At 37.3% G+C, this 15,826-nt stretch overlaps 2 protein-coding genes across 3 annotated transcripts; one reads left to right on the forward strand and one right to left on the reverse strand.

Moving 5' to 3' along the window:
* LOC306861425 (E3 ubiquitin-protein ligase Hakai-like) lies at positions 1-3,952 on the forward strand. Of its 2 annotated transcripts, none has more exons than XM_079403673.1 (6): positions 1-45; positions 574-732; positions 858-961; positions 1,056-1,139; positions 1,243-1,316; positions 2,311-3,952. In XM_079403673.1, exons 1-6 carry the CDS (start codon positions 33-35, stop codon positions 3,338-3,340), a joined length of 1,464 nt encoding a protein of 487 aa, XP_079259799.1. In that variant the 5' UTR covers positions 1-32; the 3' UTR covers positions 3,341-3,952. The 2 variants fall into 2 exon arrangements, with proteins under 2 accessions (XP_079259799.1, XP_079259798.1); XM_079403672.1 differs by having other exon boundaries at positions 12-45; positions 855-961; positions 2,311-3,603.
* An 894-nt stretch (positions 3,953-4,846) lies between these two features.
* Positions 4,847-10,443, reverse strand: LOC306861124 (chloride anion exchanger-like; the record flags this gene model as incomplete). The annotated part of the gene is made up of 19 exons (XM_079403215.1): positions 4,847-4,897; positions 5,008-5,141; positions 5,228-5,282; positions 5,383-5,610; positions 5,923-6,018; positions 6,181-6,273; positions 6,643-6,712; positions 6,818-6,924; positions 7,276-7,371; positions 7,509-7,586; positions 7,684-7,797; positions 7,914-8,061; positions 8,409-8,491; positions 8,582-8,734; positions 8,840-9,004; positions 9,313-9,473; positions 9,731-9,841; positions 9,960-10,135; positions 10,316-10,443. The coding sequence occupies 19 exons, from the start codon at positions 10,441-10,443 to the stop codon at positions 4,847-4,849; spliced, it is 2,247 nt and encodes a 748-aa protein (XP_079259341.1).
* Between the last annotated feature and the right edge of the window lie 5,383 nt (positions 10,444-15,826).

Genomic DNA, 15,826 nt, shown 5'->3' on the forward strand with positions numbered 1-15,826 from the left:
GAAGTGCAGTTGAGCAGTGGCTTCACACCGTTATGGATCATAGTGGTAAGGAAGGAAATTTATAGCGTTCATTCGCAGGTTTATTCTACCCAAAACATGTTTCTTATAACCACAACATATCTGCGCTGGGGTTTTACACATGTTTGCATATAAATAATCGAGCTACGTTATGAATGCGCCTACTTAAAGACATTTTCCTACATCACTGTCGGTTATGGCCTCTAACGTTATGTCAATCTTCCTGAGTCTCCAGCATATTGTGAATTAAAACATAAATATGTTAAAGCATGCATTCCTCGGGGTTGTTAAATATAGCATAATTATATGTGTGCGCTGTATTTTGTCTGTTAATATGCTGCTTAACGTTACATGAGATCGTTCACATTATTATCAGTATAAAATCAAGTCCTATTTAAGCACAAATCTTCTATCGTTTATGTAAATATAATGCTGCAAGAAGATATTTATATAGCTCAACTCAGATATGCCAGTTTGTTAATCAAAACGTTCACTAATTCTGCATTAATATCTAATGAAGGTCAAAATAAACTATTTGTCCTTTTTTCCATGTAGACAATGATATGCAGGGTACGGACGGGCCCTTAGGTGGTCCTGATGTCAGAAGGAGGATCCCAATCAAACTTCTTCCCAAACAGGCCAGGAATAAACCTGCCCCTCGACCCCAAAGACCAGCGGGACGCTTACCGCCCAAAGCCCATTCTGCAGAAGAAGGTATTGTGTCTATATTTCATTATTTCAAATTAGTTCATATATTGTATTTTGTCACAAGCATATGATTAGATATTATGATGCACTGCAAATGGGGCTTGTTTTCTAATCTGTGTTTCTGTTAGAAGGGTTTAACTTCAAGCAGGAGGACCGATTTGATTGTGGCGTGAAAGCTGGAGACGCTTTTGCAAGCCAGCGTCGATTCCCACAGCAACTGTACTGGGATTACAAGGTAAAGGCTGCATTTTATAAGAGTAATTTACCCACCTCTCACGTTTAAAGTTTTGTGAACACACTTTGTCTCTCTCTCTCTCTTTTTTTTATAGCTAAATTTGATCGGTGAAAAGGATGAGACACCTGTTCATTTCTGTGACAAATGTGGACTGCCAATTAAGACATACGGCCGTATGGTAAGAATTGTTGACGTGTATAAATGCATACAATCTGCAAGTCACAGACTTTTGGTGGCATGAATTAATTCTGCCGTGACTTCATTAGTTCATTTCTTTACAGATCCCATGTAAGCATGTTTTCTGCTACGAGTGTGCGTTACATCATGAAAGGAAGGGCGATAAGATGTGTCCAGGGTAAGAAAAATTTGCAGTTTTTGCCTCTAAAATTCTAACTTTTACAAAGTTTCTGTACTATAATAGAGAGTGCTTCATGCAGTTATATGATTGGATACACACTACTACTCAAAAGTTTGGAGTTGAGATGTTCTTTAATGAAACTGATGCTTTTATTCAGCAAGGATGCAATTGAATTGATCAAAAGTGACACTAAAGACATTTAAAATATCACAGAAGATTTCTATTTCAAATAAGTGCTGCACTTTTGAACTTTCTATTGATCAAAGAATTCTGCTGCACAACTGTTTTCAAAACTGATAATAAAAAATGTTTGCTGAGCACCAAATCAACTTTTTAGTAGACTGAATACTGCAGTAATGGTTTCTGAAAATCCAGCTTTGCCAACACAGGAATAAATTACATGTTAAAATGTATTAAAATAGAAAGTAATTATTTAAAATGTAATAATATTTCACAATATGACTGATTTTTCTGTATTTTTGATCAAATAAATGCAGCCTTAGTGAGCATAAGATACTTATTTCAAATAAAACTAAATGGTAGTGTTGCAAAAACAATTTCCATCTCCAATTCTTTAAAGCTTTTTTAAATATTCTTATATATAGAGGGATAGAATGATTAATACGAGTTGAATAATTTTTTGCAATAAGGTTTTTAAGCAAATTCAAAATGTTTTATGCAAGTGTAAAATAAAGTTGAAATCTAGTTAAAATTATAATGCAATGTCTTCCACAATGAAAATATTGAAATTATAGTAATTGTCATTTACATGCACCAATATAACAATGCATATTAAGTAATATTTGCCTACATATATTTTGTACTCAAAACTAAATACCATAAAATTTGTCATCCTGCAATAAAATGTTGAATCATTGTTATGAATTGATTATGCTGTAAATATATAATGCATATCGTCCAGTCCTAGTTTGTCCTAATATGCAGAGTGTTTTACTGATGTTGCTTCTACATATGTCCTCTCTGTTCCTAGCCTAAACATGTACAGCTGTACAGACCCGGTCCAGCGGATTGAACAGTGCCAGCGTGGCTCTCTCTACATGTGTAGTATCGTTCAAGGTTGCAAACGCACCTATCTGTCCCAGAGAGACCTGCAGGCTCACATCAACCACCGGCACATGCGTTCCGGCAAGAGTTCCAGCAGCCGCTCTGATTCTCTCCACCTTCCTCCCGCCTCGGAGGTGTCCGACCGCTTCCGTGTGCCCCCACCTCACCTGCCCAAGCCCCATGTGCTTATCCCTCCTCCTCTGGCTCATCCAGGACATGACCCCTACAGCCAGCCTCCCTCTGCCTCCCACGATGACCTCCGACCTCCGCAAGGCCAACCGCCCGGAGACATGGGACCATCCCGCTCTCTTGCTCAGGAGACCTTCCGAATCTCGACCGTCACCACGCGGAAGCACAGCAACCTCATCACGGTTCCCATCCAGGATGATTCCGCGAGCTCCGGACCACCCCGTGACCCCCTCCCCCAGCCCAGCAATGCTCCGCCCCCTCACCATCACCCTGGAGACTATCCAGGTCAGCCCGTTGTGACCCATCCACATCACATGATGGCGCCGCCTCAGCAGCACTACGGCCCCCCACCGCCCCCTCCCCCCATCAGTCATCCCATGCCTCACCCGGGACAGGGCTCAAACACACCTCACATGGTTTTCAATCAGGCCCCTCCGCCGCTGTCATCTGTTCCCCCTCCAATCACCCCGCCTCCCGGACACCTCATTGGTCAGATGCCCCCGTTTATGAACCATCCTCCTCCAGGGCCGCCCCCTCAGCATGGAGGTCCCCCTGTCAGTGCCCCTCCTCCCCACCATTACAACCCCCAGTTTCCCGAGGACAAGAGCACACTCAGCCCACCGTTCAACCAGCCCGGGGGCTTGAGTCCTGGAATGTGGCCAGCGCCCAGGGGTCCTCCTCCTCGAATGCAGGGTCCCCCTCCACAGGGACAGATGCCGGGGCCGCATCACCCCGATCAGGGCCGCTACAGACCGTATTACCAGTAATAACATGCTTTTTTTTTTTTTTTTTTGCTTAATAAAGTGATTTAGTATGTAACCTGGCAGGGATTCCAATGGATATTTTATAGTCTAAAACTATAAACTGTATAGTAAAGATCAGTACTGAATGGTGTTTTAAATCTTGTCGTCAGATATTCAAACATTTTCTTTTTTAATAATTCAGCCCATACATGCTGCATTTTAGGGGCTTTTGTTGATTGAATGTTGTTTCTTGAATGTAATCAAAATTAAATGTACAAATGAATGTGTTTTTATTGCATTTTTTATCTAGTATCTCATAGTGTCTTAAATTTGACTTTTTATATTAATATCTAACAAAAAGTTTCGGTCTTTATTAAGACTTCATTTTTGAGGGGTTCTGAAAGATTGGATGGAAAGTAATGTTTTAAATAATGTTATACACATACACACAAACATATAACTTCATCAGTATCTGTCGTGTATTTTTATCATTGGTAATTTTGTCTAAAATGTATTCCTTTTCAATTTTGCAATGCAATTTTTGTAAAACCTTGTCTCATGATAATATTCTACATATTCACCATTTAAATATATCATTATTTTTTTATATATATTAAATAAAAGGCAGGTAATATGAAGTTCTTTTAGTTTTATTCTATTAAATTTGTTTTACAGATAAATTCATTATGAAATCACCAGTGGTTACATGTTTGGATTGTTTTGTTGTTTCAAAACATAAAAATACATAGTACAGTAAATAACACACATTAATGCATACATAAATCTAATTTGGTCTGTCCAAAACTTTCCACAGAGGAAATTGGTTATGAATTATTCAACTTTACAAAATAATTCTAATCCAACATAAATAGATATACAAATCTAATAAGTAACATAGGCTCTGTAGCATACATTTTCATTGGGATGGCGTGAACTCCACAGGAAATGAGCAGACATTTGATTTATCATTCCGAAAAAAATAAAATAAGTAAATTGAAACTAGCGTACTACATTTACTATTGTAAAAATAAACAATGTTACGGTTTCCACATTTTTACATTATTTTCCTTGTCCCCACACATCATTTACAGGACTGCGGAGAATAAAGAACTGCAGGTCACCTGTACAGGTAGACTTTGCTCTCTGAGCAGGAGCACGTGCGGTACTAGATATAAGGTAGGAATTGTTTTCATTCATTAGTCATGTCTTGTTCAAAACCTAATTGTCTCAATCAATTACATCTGTAATGCTTCTGCTCGCCCGTTGTGACAGTTTGTCCACTAAACCACAAACAACGTCAATTAATTTACTGTTAGGCCACTGAATCACCTGTAAACATGGTAACAATGAATTCATGTGGCCAGTGCATTTTTCTCAAAACAGCCACTGGCCAGACTGAAGTGTACATCATGTGTTGTAACAGTGTTGAAATCCATATCTCTCCACATTGTTTGGCTGCACTTATAAAACATTTTCAGCATGATTTAAAGAGTATTTCAGCAGGGGGGTTAGCTCACAATCTTCTGTTCCTCACACAGTTATACTGTCTCTCTGAATGACTTCGTAGTTTATGTCTATATCCTGCAAACATCACAACACAGATAGACATGGATTACTTAGTACCTTGACAGCTGATGGTTGTTGTAAGTCAAATATAAAATATGATCACAGTATTGAATTAAAGTGAATACCTTTTCTAGTTCTCCATGGTCTGGATGCATCTCCAGAATGTGCAGCATGGCATCATGTAGTGTGGGGTAAAAGATGGACGTCTTAATCTCGTCATCAAAAAATGAACATTGATGAAGTTTCTCCATGATGTACACTGTAACGAGACCAGAGTTGTTTTAATGAAGATGTTTTGAAATAAAATGGTTAGTAATAAGTAAAATCTGTAGGAGATTGTTTTACCATCACACGAAACTATGTAGACGTCAACCTCAATTCGTAAAAACTCTTTCAGTGTCTATAAGAAAAAAAACAAAAGTATAATTAGCCTAGACCTCAAGGAAACCAGATCCAGTGGAAATATACAGTATGCTGTATCTCATAGTAAGCTATTTTACCGCTTTAAGACCCTTGAGAGCAGATATATCGAGGAATGAGACCGCAGAGAAGTCTAGGACCAAACTGTGGATGTTCACAGGAGGCACGGAGATGTTGGCAGGCAGTTCTGTGTTCCAGTTCACCTGGATTGGAATGCCAGAGAAATCAATGGGCTGGTCCAGACCCTCCACGCTGTTGTTGTTGTCCTCTGATGTATCAGTTGATGGTTGTCTCAACTTAAGGCCTCTCTAGATAAGTAAAGTGTAAGGATAGGGTAAATATTGTTGCCATATTTTTATTTATTTTTTTAGATAGGAAAGTCACTAAGACTATAAAACAATAATAAAAATAAAACAAGTAAACAAACAATATGCATATTGCCCTTCATTATCTTGTCCAACTAATCCATAAAAATGAATTAATAAATAAAAAAAATAAAACATTAAACAAACAAGTGTATGGGAAGTGGGATAGTGTCCCTCATTATCCTGTCAAATTAATCCATTAAAAATAAATAAAAACATAAAGATTGATAAATCATATCAATGGTAAGGACGTACATCTGAAACCTCCAGTTCCCCATTACACAACATTTTTCTGATCTTTCGCAGAGCTTTGTTCCTTTTCTTCAACACTTTTAGGGGACTAAAACCCACCTAGAAAATAAAATAAAAATATTTAGTCTATATATATATATATATATATATATATATATATATATATATATATATATATATATATATATATATATATATATATATATATATATGTATACATATATGTTCCTACACATATCTTGAAAATAAAAAGAAACTTACTGCTTGGACCAGTTTGTCTCTGAAGAAATCAATATTGGCAAAGAAGATGGGCGAGGGAATTTTGAATATTTTAATTCCATCAGGTTCGTAAATCTAAAAAGAAAAATCACATCAAAACAAGATTTCTGGGTACTTGTACAAATGAGAAGAATCTAGAGCAGTGGTTTTCAACACTTTGACTCAAAGGCACCCCATGGTCGCCATGGTCGGCCAAAGTATCCAAAGGCCCCTGATATTGGCTCAGGTGTTTCTTCTGTAATTAGGACATATATATCATGATACATATATATATATATATATATATATATATATATACACACACAAAGCAGTTTACATCTTACATCAGCATTTTATTTAAATTAAATGTTTTTAAGTTACCCTGTTGCCTACTTGGAAATTTGCTCAGGCCCCCTGGTTGAAAACCACTGTTCTAGAGGAAGGAAAAATGAGATCAGCACTCACAGAGCTGTAGTCTTTGCGGTCCCTGTAGATGTCAGTTCCTGTAATATTGGCCAGGAGGGAACAGCGTGGGCTGCAGTATACAACATATTATCATGCAAGGTCATTAAAAATTCAACACAGGAATATTCTGGATGTGTTATGGATTAATTTGTAGGTGTCATGAATCCATACTCACAATTGAGTCCTGCAGACCACAGTCAACAATTCTGCCCCGAGACCCACAGCCAACCCCAAATCCAGCCCCAGAAAAAGAGAAGCCAAGAATGTCACCACCCAGGTCACCTACAAAAAACAGACACATGGACTTGAACTTCTGATCTTGAAGACTCAGCTTTGTTCTAGCTGTATGCATTGTTAATTAAGATTTTAAAACTGCTTCTAGATCATTGGTCTCAAACTCAATTCGTGGAGGGCCACAGCTCTGCACAGTTTAGCTCCAACCCTAATCAAGCACACCTGATCCAACTAATCAAGGTCTTCAGGATCACTAGAAACCTCCAAGCAGGTGCGATTGGAGCTGGTTGGAGCTAAACTGTGCAGAGCTGCGGTCCTCCGGGAATTGAGTTTGAGACCGATGTTCTAGATGATCAGATAATCAAAGATCATTCACAAAATAATTGGTGGTAAACTCACAAAATCATTTCGGTCATTCTTCCATAAGAACGGCAGCTCTCGGAACTGCATCAGCATGCCTTTCAGATTAACAATGACCAAAGCTCCCAGAACAGACTGAAAAAAAAGCATAAAACTCATTAGATTGACTCCTACATCACTATTGTGACTAGTACTGTGACATGGAGTTCAGCTCTGAATGACTACTTCATGCAGTTTGCATACTATGTATATAAAGACATAAAAATTCTCACCCTGGGCAACGGCTCAAGTAGAAATCCTACTGCTACAATCACAATCAGTACCATCATGGCTGAAAGAACTCCAGCTATCTACAAATGTTATAAAACAAATATTAACCATTCATTCTTTGTTTTTTTGTAGGCAGTCAATGGATGGTTTTGGCTCAAAGAATAGCGTGAGTTTTACCTGTGTCTTCCCTCCTGTGCTCTCTTGTATGGCGGTTCTAGAAAGGGCTGTGCTGGCAGCAAACGATCGGAAAGATGCCCCAAACATGTTGCTCACCCCGAAAGCAAGGAGCTCCTGTTACACACAGGTGAGTGTATAAAACATGTCCTTTTGATTTTCAAAATACCAATTGAGATATACATCACACCTCAGAATTTGCATTGTTTGTAGTGAGTAGAGCCTCAGCTGACCTGATTCCCATCAATCGTGTAGTCATGTTTGACGGAGTAGACTTTAGCTACTGAGAATGCCACAGCAAATCCCACTATGGCCATAGGAAATGCCTCTACTGCACTCTCCTTGATGACTTCCAGATTTGGAGCAATTGGTGATTCATATCTAAGAAGGAGAGATGTTATATATTAGATGCTGATTTCCATCTAGGAACTGAGGCTTCATAATATAATGTAATGTTATGTAATATAATATAATACCATATAATATTTATTATATATATATTAATATTTAATCTTAAATTAATATCGTTTTCAACCCGCTATGTTTTAGGTATTATATTAAGTATATAAACTGAACATATAAAGTATGTAAACACATATTATATTATATTATTACATACATAATATTACTTATTATAGATTTATCTCCTCGCACTGAATCTACACATTACATCACTTTTTATGTTTTGTTTTCAGTATTGTAGATTACATATATTTTTAGATTCTTACCCGTCTACCATCTCCCCAACCACAACCACATTAAATCGATCTTTGAAGTTGAATGCATAAGAGACTCCACAAGCGATAACAGTCTGGTGGACAGATTTACATAAAGTGATGAAGTTTGATAAAGAAGTTATATATTTTGTGCTAATGGGGTCATATTCAGTAATTATACCTACCAGGATGACTTCTATAGGTATCGGCACAGGTAGTTTCGACTTGAATCTGTCATTGATCTCCTTCACAATAAGCACCAGCACCATGATCACAATAGATATCACCAGGTCGGCCACATTCGTGTTAGTGATTTCACTAAAAACGTTCTCCAGAGTCTGAAATCAAATACCAAATGTTTGATATATTCATCGAAAAATCATATAGTTTACATTATGTAATAAAATGTCTACATTGCTAGTACATTAAAAACTTGAACTCACATATACAATGGCGAGTGGTCCGTTTATAGCAGGAAAGTCCAATCCCAACACAAACCTGAGCTGGGTTACCAAAATATGAACAGCAGCTGCAGTGGTGAATCCTGACACCAGAGTTTCTGACAGATACATGACAATGAAGCCCACCTGCAGCAGCCCCATTATGAGCTGAAAACAGAGATTCCACGTTAAAAAAATAATAACCCATTTATACATGATTACATTTGTTTATGAGAAATCTGTAATGAATAAGTTCTGCTCATTTTTCATCCCGAAATCAAAAGAAAATTATATGATTATTGTATTAATATTGTATATTATAATAATAATACTAATATCAATAATAATAGTAGTAGTTATAATAATAATAATAATAAATGATTATTATTAATGTTGTTGTTGTTGTTACTTTTGTTCTGCTATTTAATTTTTTGGTTAAAAAAAAAAAAATTAATGTTTTTGTTTGTTTTTTGTACCTGAAATGCTCCCATGACAAAAGTAACCGAGGAAGCAACAAGAACTCTCTGTTGTTCCATGCTCAATCCTTCAAATCCAGTGATGTTAGCTGGTGGCCCCCCATCAGGCACCAGTCGGGTGACAACAGCGCCCACCATTAGACTCAGAATAGGAAAGGCCCCTAAAACACAGTCCAATGTCATTCACTTGTGCACAAACCATCACTTCCAATTAATTAGCCTTCTGTGATGTTGTGTGCACGTATACATTGAAAAAAAAGAGAAGCAGTTTTCACTCAGAAATTGCTAGTAATTTCTACAAATAATAACTATGTTTACGAAATTTCTTGTACAGCTTACTCCAATAATCATTGTTGTATTTAACACTTTGAAAAAAAAAAATTATGATGTGCCGTGTAAATGTATACATATCACGCACCTACTGACAGGTGTCTGGAGGTTCCCAAAAAGAAGTAGATTATTGCAGGGAAGAATGCAGTGTACAGTCCATATCCCGGTGGTAAAGAGGCCAGCAAAGAGAATGCAAGTCCTGATACAAAGTAATCCAGTGAGCTGGTGTACATTTTCCTTTTTAGAATGTATTTCTTTATTACAGACTTTATTACAGAATTTACAAACTCTTCAAAAAATGATTTTAGCCATGATACCTTGTAGTACTGCCACTAGCCCAGTGCTGATGCCTGAAACAATGTCACCCAGCAGCCATTCTTTGATGTTGTAGTTCTTCATCCATCCAATGATTGGTAGAAGGGAAAGAGCTGCATTCTTTGCACGATTTGTATCACAACTACAGTGCAAACAATATAAACACAATTTCCTCAAGCTTCTTGTTGCATCATTTAGTCAAGTTCACACATTATCTTAATAATATCATTACTTTAGATGTGCATATGATACCATATTTCAACTTAAAGGACCTGCAATTTTACAAGTATTACAGAAGACATAAGGAAAAAGGCTAACAGTGAGTACTATATGAATAGACCTGAGTCTTGATTCTTACGTGAAGTAGTCTTTTAGATGGTGCCGCAGAGTTTTGCGGCTCCTGTTGATCCTCTCGTGCTGCTCTGCGAAGGAGTCCTCTGAAAACAGAGGTCTTACCACCACATAGTGTCTGCCGAAGGGCTGCATTTTAGTTTAGTTAGTTTTCAGATGCATCTTGAGTGCTTTATATAGTCTGGTTTGTTTGATGAGTGTGTTGTCATTAGTCTTATCGTAGATATTATGGGATGTCTTTTGTTAGCTTTAATCATTGATGGATTTTATCACAATATGTTGTTTTTTTGAGTCATTCTTCCTTATTTACATGTGTTTTAGAGAAGGAAACAAAAAAGAGCTGCAGGAAAAACTAGGTGAACCCACGTGGATTTGTTATGAATTGCAGCGTACAAGTCACAGTGATTAACTTCCTTCATTTAGACTAATGAACATCACAGATTCAGAGATGCTTTTGTAATCAGTTTAAGCTTTATGCAAATGACCTTTTTGTATGAGGAGTGGTCCATATCAGGCAAAGCTCCTTGTGAATGGTTAACTCATAATTTGTGTTTTTTATAGAGCAGAGTGACTCTAACCTACACTTTCAATCTTTTCTCATTGTTTGTACTCTAGGTTAGTTAATCTCTTCACACCATTTTTAACAACTATTTTGCTTATTCACATTCTTTTTTCATTTTGCCAAGTCACCTTTATTTGTATAGCGCTTTATACAATACTGATTGTGTCAAAGCAGCTTTACAGTTAACAAAAAGTTAGCAGTTAATCTAGATTTAAACTGGCAGTGTGTGTCTGCCTCCCAAACAATGCCTGGTAGATTCCAGAGTTTGAGTGCTAAATAAAGGATCTGCTGCCTGCAGTTGATTTTGATATTCTAGGTATTATCAAATGCCAGAGGAGGAAATTACAAGTCATCCAGTTTTTTTATCTCAACTATGCATTCCATTAGTTTTTGTGTGATTTGCAGAGTGTGTATTGTTATTTAATTAAATATCAGACCTAATTTTATGACCAATTCATATAAACTGTGGTCCAAAGGTCCATGTACGTTTCCCTGATACTTTATTTCCTTTTGCCAGAATTTGTAATCTCATTGAGACTGATTAAATACTTCTATATCAAGTGTTGGCTGAGTTACTTAAGTCAACAAGCACAGCACATACATTGTGAAATAATCTATTCTTTTTACATGTGTTTCTCTTTCCTCTCATATAATTCAGGCATCTTCCATTGTGTGGAATGGAATGAAAATTTAACCAGATTTAACTTGTTCCTTGTTCCTGTGTTTGCCCAGGAACCACATTTCAGTGACACACTCATCATTCTATAACCATAACATAACATATAACATAACATAACAATAAGTCACCTTTATTTATATAGCTCTTTATACAATACTGATTGTGTCAAAGCAGCTTTACAATGTCAAACAGGAAAATAGTTTGTCAATAACACAAAAGGACAATAACAAAGAGCCATTTTTCCAGCTAAAGTCAGTTCATTGATGATTCAGTGATGTCATCATCCAGTTCAGCTCTCTTCCAATAATGTCTGTGCAATCAGTCAAGTGTCCCCAACTAAGCAAACCAAAGGTGACAGTGCCAAGGAACCAAAACTCCATCGGTGACAGAAATGGAGAAAAAAAACTTGGGAGAAACCAGGCTCAGTGGGGGGCCAGTACTCCTCTGGCCAGAGGAAACCAGCATGGCGTGGTTTAATTCCAGGCTGCAACACAGTTCAAATTGTGCAGAGGACTTGTCTGGTTCCCGTGTTCTTGTGCCGATGGTCGTCGAGGTGACGAGGTCTTCGCAGAGCATCTGTTTCAGGGGCGCATCTATTTGACTCGGTCTCCACTGACATTCAGGGCTGTAGAGATTGTCTCTCAGTGCTGATCCACCAACTGATCTTGATATGGACTGGATGCGGATGGCTACGGTGACCTCGGAATTAAAATTAAAGAGACTAATATTAGCGTAGATGCCATTCTTCTTACGATGTAGCGAGTACATCGGGTGTTATGGGAAGTGTTCCCGGTTCCGGTTCACCTAATTGATGCAGCCTAACAATCATTTAACAGTTTCGAATTTTAGAAATGCGATAGTGTGTTATGTGTATGCCAGGTTAAAGAGTCTTTAATCTAGATTTAAACTGGCAGAGTGTGTCTGCCTCCCAGACAATGCTAGGTAAATTGTTCCAGAGTTTGGGAGCTAAATAGGAAGAAGATGTGTCACCCGCAGTTGTTTTTTTATTATTATTTGAAGTGACGTGTGGCCAAGTATGGTGACCCATACTCGGAATTTGAGTTTGAGTTTGAGTTATACATTATTGTCCTTTACAGGAAATTTGTCTTGGACTCAAAGCTGCAACAATACACAACAACCACACAAAAAAAAACACAGTTAATGTAATTTACTATTTTAAAATCCTAATAGATACCGGTATCAAAGAATTCTTATAGCGATTACTTCTACATAATGGAACTCTATAACGCTTCCCTGATGGCAGTAATTGATATGTTGAAAATAAAACATGGCTTGAATCACTTACTATTGCTTGCGCATTCTTAAAAACCAACGACTCATAAATGGACTGAAGTGATGTATACTGCACCTATGACTTTCATGGTAACTTTGACAAGACGTACAAGCTGCGATTTTGATTGAACTGAAAGATTGCCATACCAAGCCGGCATTGCATAGTTCACTAAACTTCCCAAAACTGCTTGGTAAAACAACAACATAATTTTTTTACTTACTCTGACCAACCTAAGCCTTCTTTAAAAATACAGTCTTTGCTGGAATCTTGAGCAGAGATAATCAATGTGGGCTTTCCAAGTCAATGAACGGTCAATGACCACCCCAAGATACTTAAATGTATCGACTTGTTCAATAATGTTACCTTGAATAATTACTGGACTGTAATCTCCCAAACTTTTTGGGTCCACTATCATTTCCTTAGTTTTTCCAACATTGACAATAAGATGATTTACATTACACCACTGCACAAAGTTCCAAATTTCAGACTGCTATTCTGTTATGTCCTGATTATTTCCTAAAAGACTTAGTATTACAGTGTCATCAGAGTATTTTATAAAATAGTTGTTCTTATTTCTAATAAAACAATCGTTTGTATATAAAGTGAACACAATTGGAGAGCATACGCAACCTTGAGGGGCACCTATACTAATTGATTTAACATCAGATAGTGTATCATTTACTTTAACACATTGAGTACGATTTGTTAAGAAGGAAAAAAGCCACTTAATAATAAAAGGATTAACGTTAATTTTTACAAGCTTGTCCAAGAGTAACTCTGGCTGAAGCGTGTTAAAAGCTGAACTAAAGTCCACAAAAAGTAACCGTGAATAAGCATTAACGTTCTCTAAATGTTGTAAAGTCAAGTGAACAACAGTATTGACAACATCAACAGTCCCTCTTCTCTCCTTATAAGCAAACTGAAAAGGATCCAACAATAAACAGTCTGGACACAACATATTTCTCCAAACATTTCATAACTACAGATGTTATAGAAACTGGTCTAAAATCATTATTATCGGAAGCACCAGGTTTTTTGTGAACAGGTGTTACAATGGACTTTTTCCATAACAGTGGGACCATATGATTGTCAAGTGATTGCTGAAAAATTGGGCACCATGCTGGGGTTAACTCCTCTGCACACAACAGATGCGGCGAAATGCCATCTGGCCCAGTTGATTTCTTAGTACAAACTTTACGAAAAAGTGTACTAACTTCATGAGGGTTCACAAATAATCTGGCTTCCGTACCACATTCAACAGTTCGTAAAATCACTTCACATTCACTGACAAGTTCATGATTATCAAACCGTACAAAAAACTCATTCAGCTCATTTGCTTTCTTAAAATCATCAGTTGTTACAAAGCATTGTTTTTTAGAATCCATATTAGAAATTGTCCTCAAAGATTCCCACAATCTCTTATTATTCATAGATAAAAAATGTTGTTCAATATAGTCCCTTTTGCATTTCTTAGCTTCCAATAATAATTTATTCAGTTCCTTTTGTACAACCTTTAACTCTTTCACCTCTTTTGTTATATGAGGCTTGTTGTTTGGGAACATCCTAACTTCCTTTTTAGGAAGTATTGTATCCACACAGAAACGAATATAATCAGTGGTCGTCTCTATCACGGTGTTTAAATCTGCATCATAAAGTACTGACCAATCTGTACACAAAAAACACCCTCTTAATGCTTCCACATTCTCTTCATTCCATACTGTTACTGTCTTAACCAAAGGCTTATTCCTTTTCAAAACAGTCTTAAATGTTGGTATCAAATGAACTATATTGTGGTCCGATGTTGATAAGGGGGGTTTAATTTTGGCCTTGTAAGCCTCCCTGATATTACCAAAACATTTATCCAGAATATTGTTGTTCCTTGTCACACTTTTAACATACTGGAAGAAGCCTGGTAAAAATGACTCAAGTTTACACTGGTTAAAGTCCCCCATGATAAGAACTGGAGCACCAGGGATTTTGTGCTCTGCATTTAACCCATCCAAGTGTACACACACAGTAGTGAACACACACCTGGAGCAGTGGGCAGCCAATGCTGCGTCACCTGGGGAGCAGTTGGGGGTTCGGTGCCTTGCTCAAGGGTCTCACCTCAGTCGTGGCATTGAAGGTGGAGAGAGTGCTTGCTCCCCCCACCGTCAATTCCTGCTGGATCCGAGACTCGAACCTGCAACCTGGGGTTACAAATCCAACACTCTATCCATTAGGCCACGACTGAATTTTGATATTCTAGGTATTGTCAAATGGCCAGAGTTTTGAGACGCGAGGGACTATAATGCGATATGAGCTCACTCAAGTTTTGAGGAGCGAAACCATTCAGGGCTTTATAAGTAATTAGCAAGATTTTGAAATGTATTCGATATTCAGTAGTTAGCCAGTGCAGAGTTGACAGAATCAGTATTAAATCTAAAGTATGATTACAATGAGTAGGCCCTGACATGTGTTGTCTAACCCCAATGGACTACAGGATGTCTATAAATGCTGATCTCAAAACATCTTTTTCATTATCAACATGGATATTAAAATCACCAACAGTTAAGACTTTATCTGCAGCCAACACTAACTCAGCAAATCTTTAATAAAGTCTGCATGACGCCCTGGTGGCCTGCATACAGTAGCCAGTACAAACGTCACAGGGGATTTATTATAAGCACTTGTTTCTCTGGATAGTATTATATGAAGCACCATTACTTCAAAAAAATTATACTTGAAACTAGACTTCTGAGAAATACTGAAAATTTTACTATAATTTGTAGCAGCACCTCCCCCTTTACCTTTTGGACGCTGCTCATGTTTATAACAGTAATCTTTGTAATTTTGACTCATTTAAAATAATGTAATCATCCGGTCAACAGAGCACATCTAAGTTACGATCTGTGATCATATCATTTACAAAAAGCACTTTTGCAGAAAGGGATCTAATATTCATTAAGCCAAGCTTTATATATTTTTTTATTATATATCTTTT

The sequence above is a fragment of the Barbus barbus genome, assembly GCF_936440315.1.
Source record: "Barbus barbus genome assembly, chromosome: 42".
In the NCBI taxonomy this organism is placed as follows: Eukaryota; Metazoa; Chordata; class Actinopteri; order Cypriniformes; family Cyprinidae; genus Barbus; species Barbus barbus.

Bases quoted from the DNA above. Each gene is read 5' to 3' on its own strand.
- LOC306861425 (XM_079403672.1), top strand. The intron at 733-854 runs GTATTGTGTCTA...TGTTTCTGTTAG, and splicing joins AGCCCATTCTGCAGAAGAAG to AAGGGTTTAACTTCAAGCAG. The intron at 962-1,055 runs GTAAAGGCTGCA...TTTTTTTTATAG, and splicing joins AACTGTACTGGGATTACAAG to CTAAATTTGATCGGTGAAAA.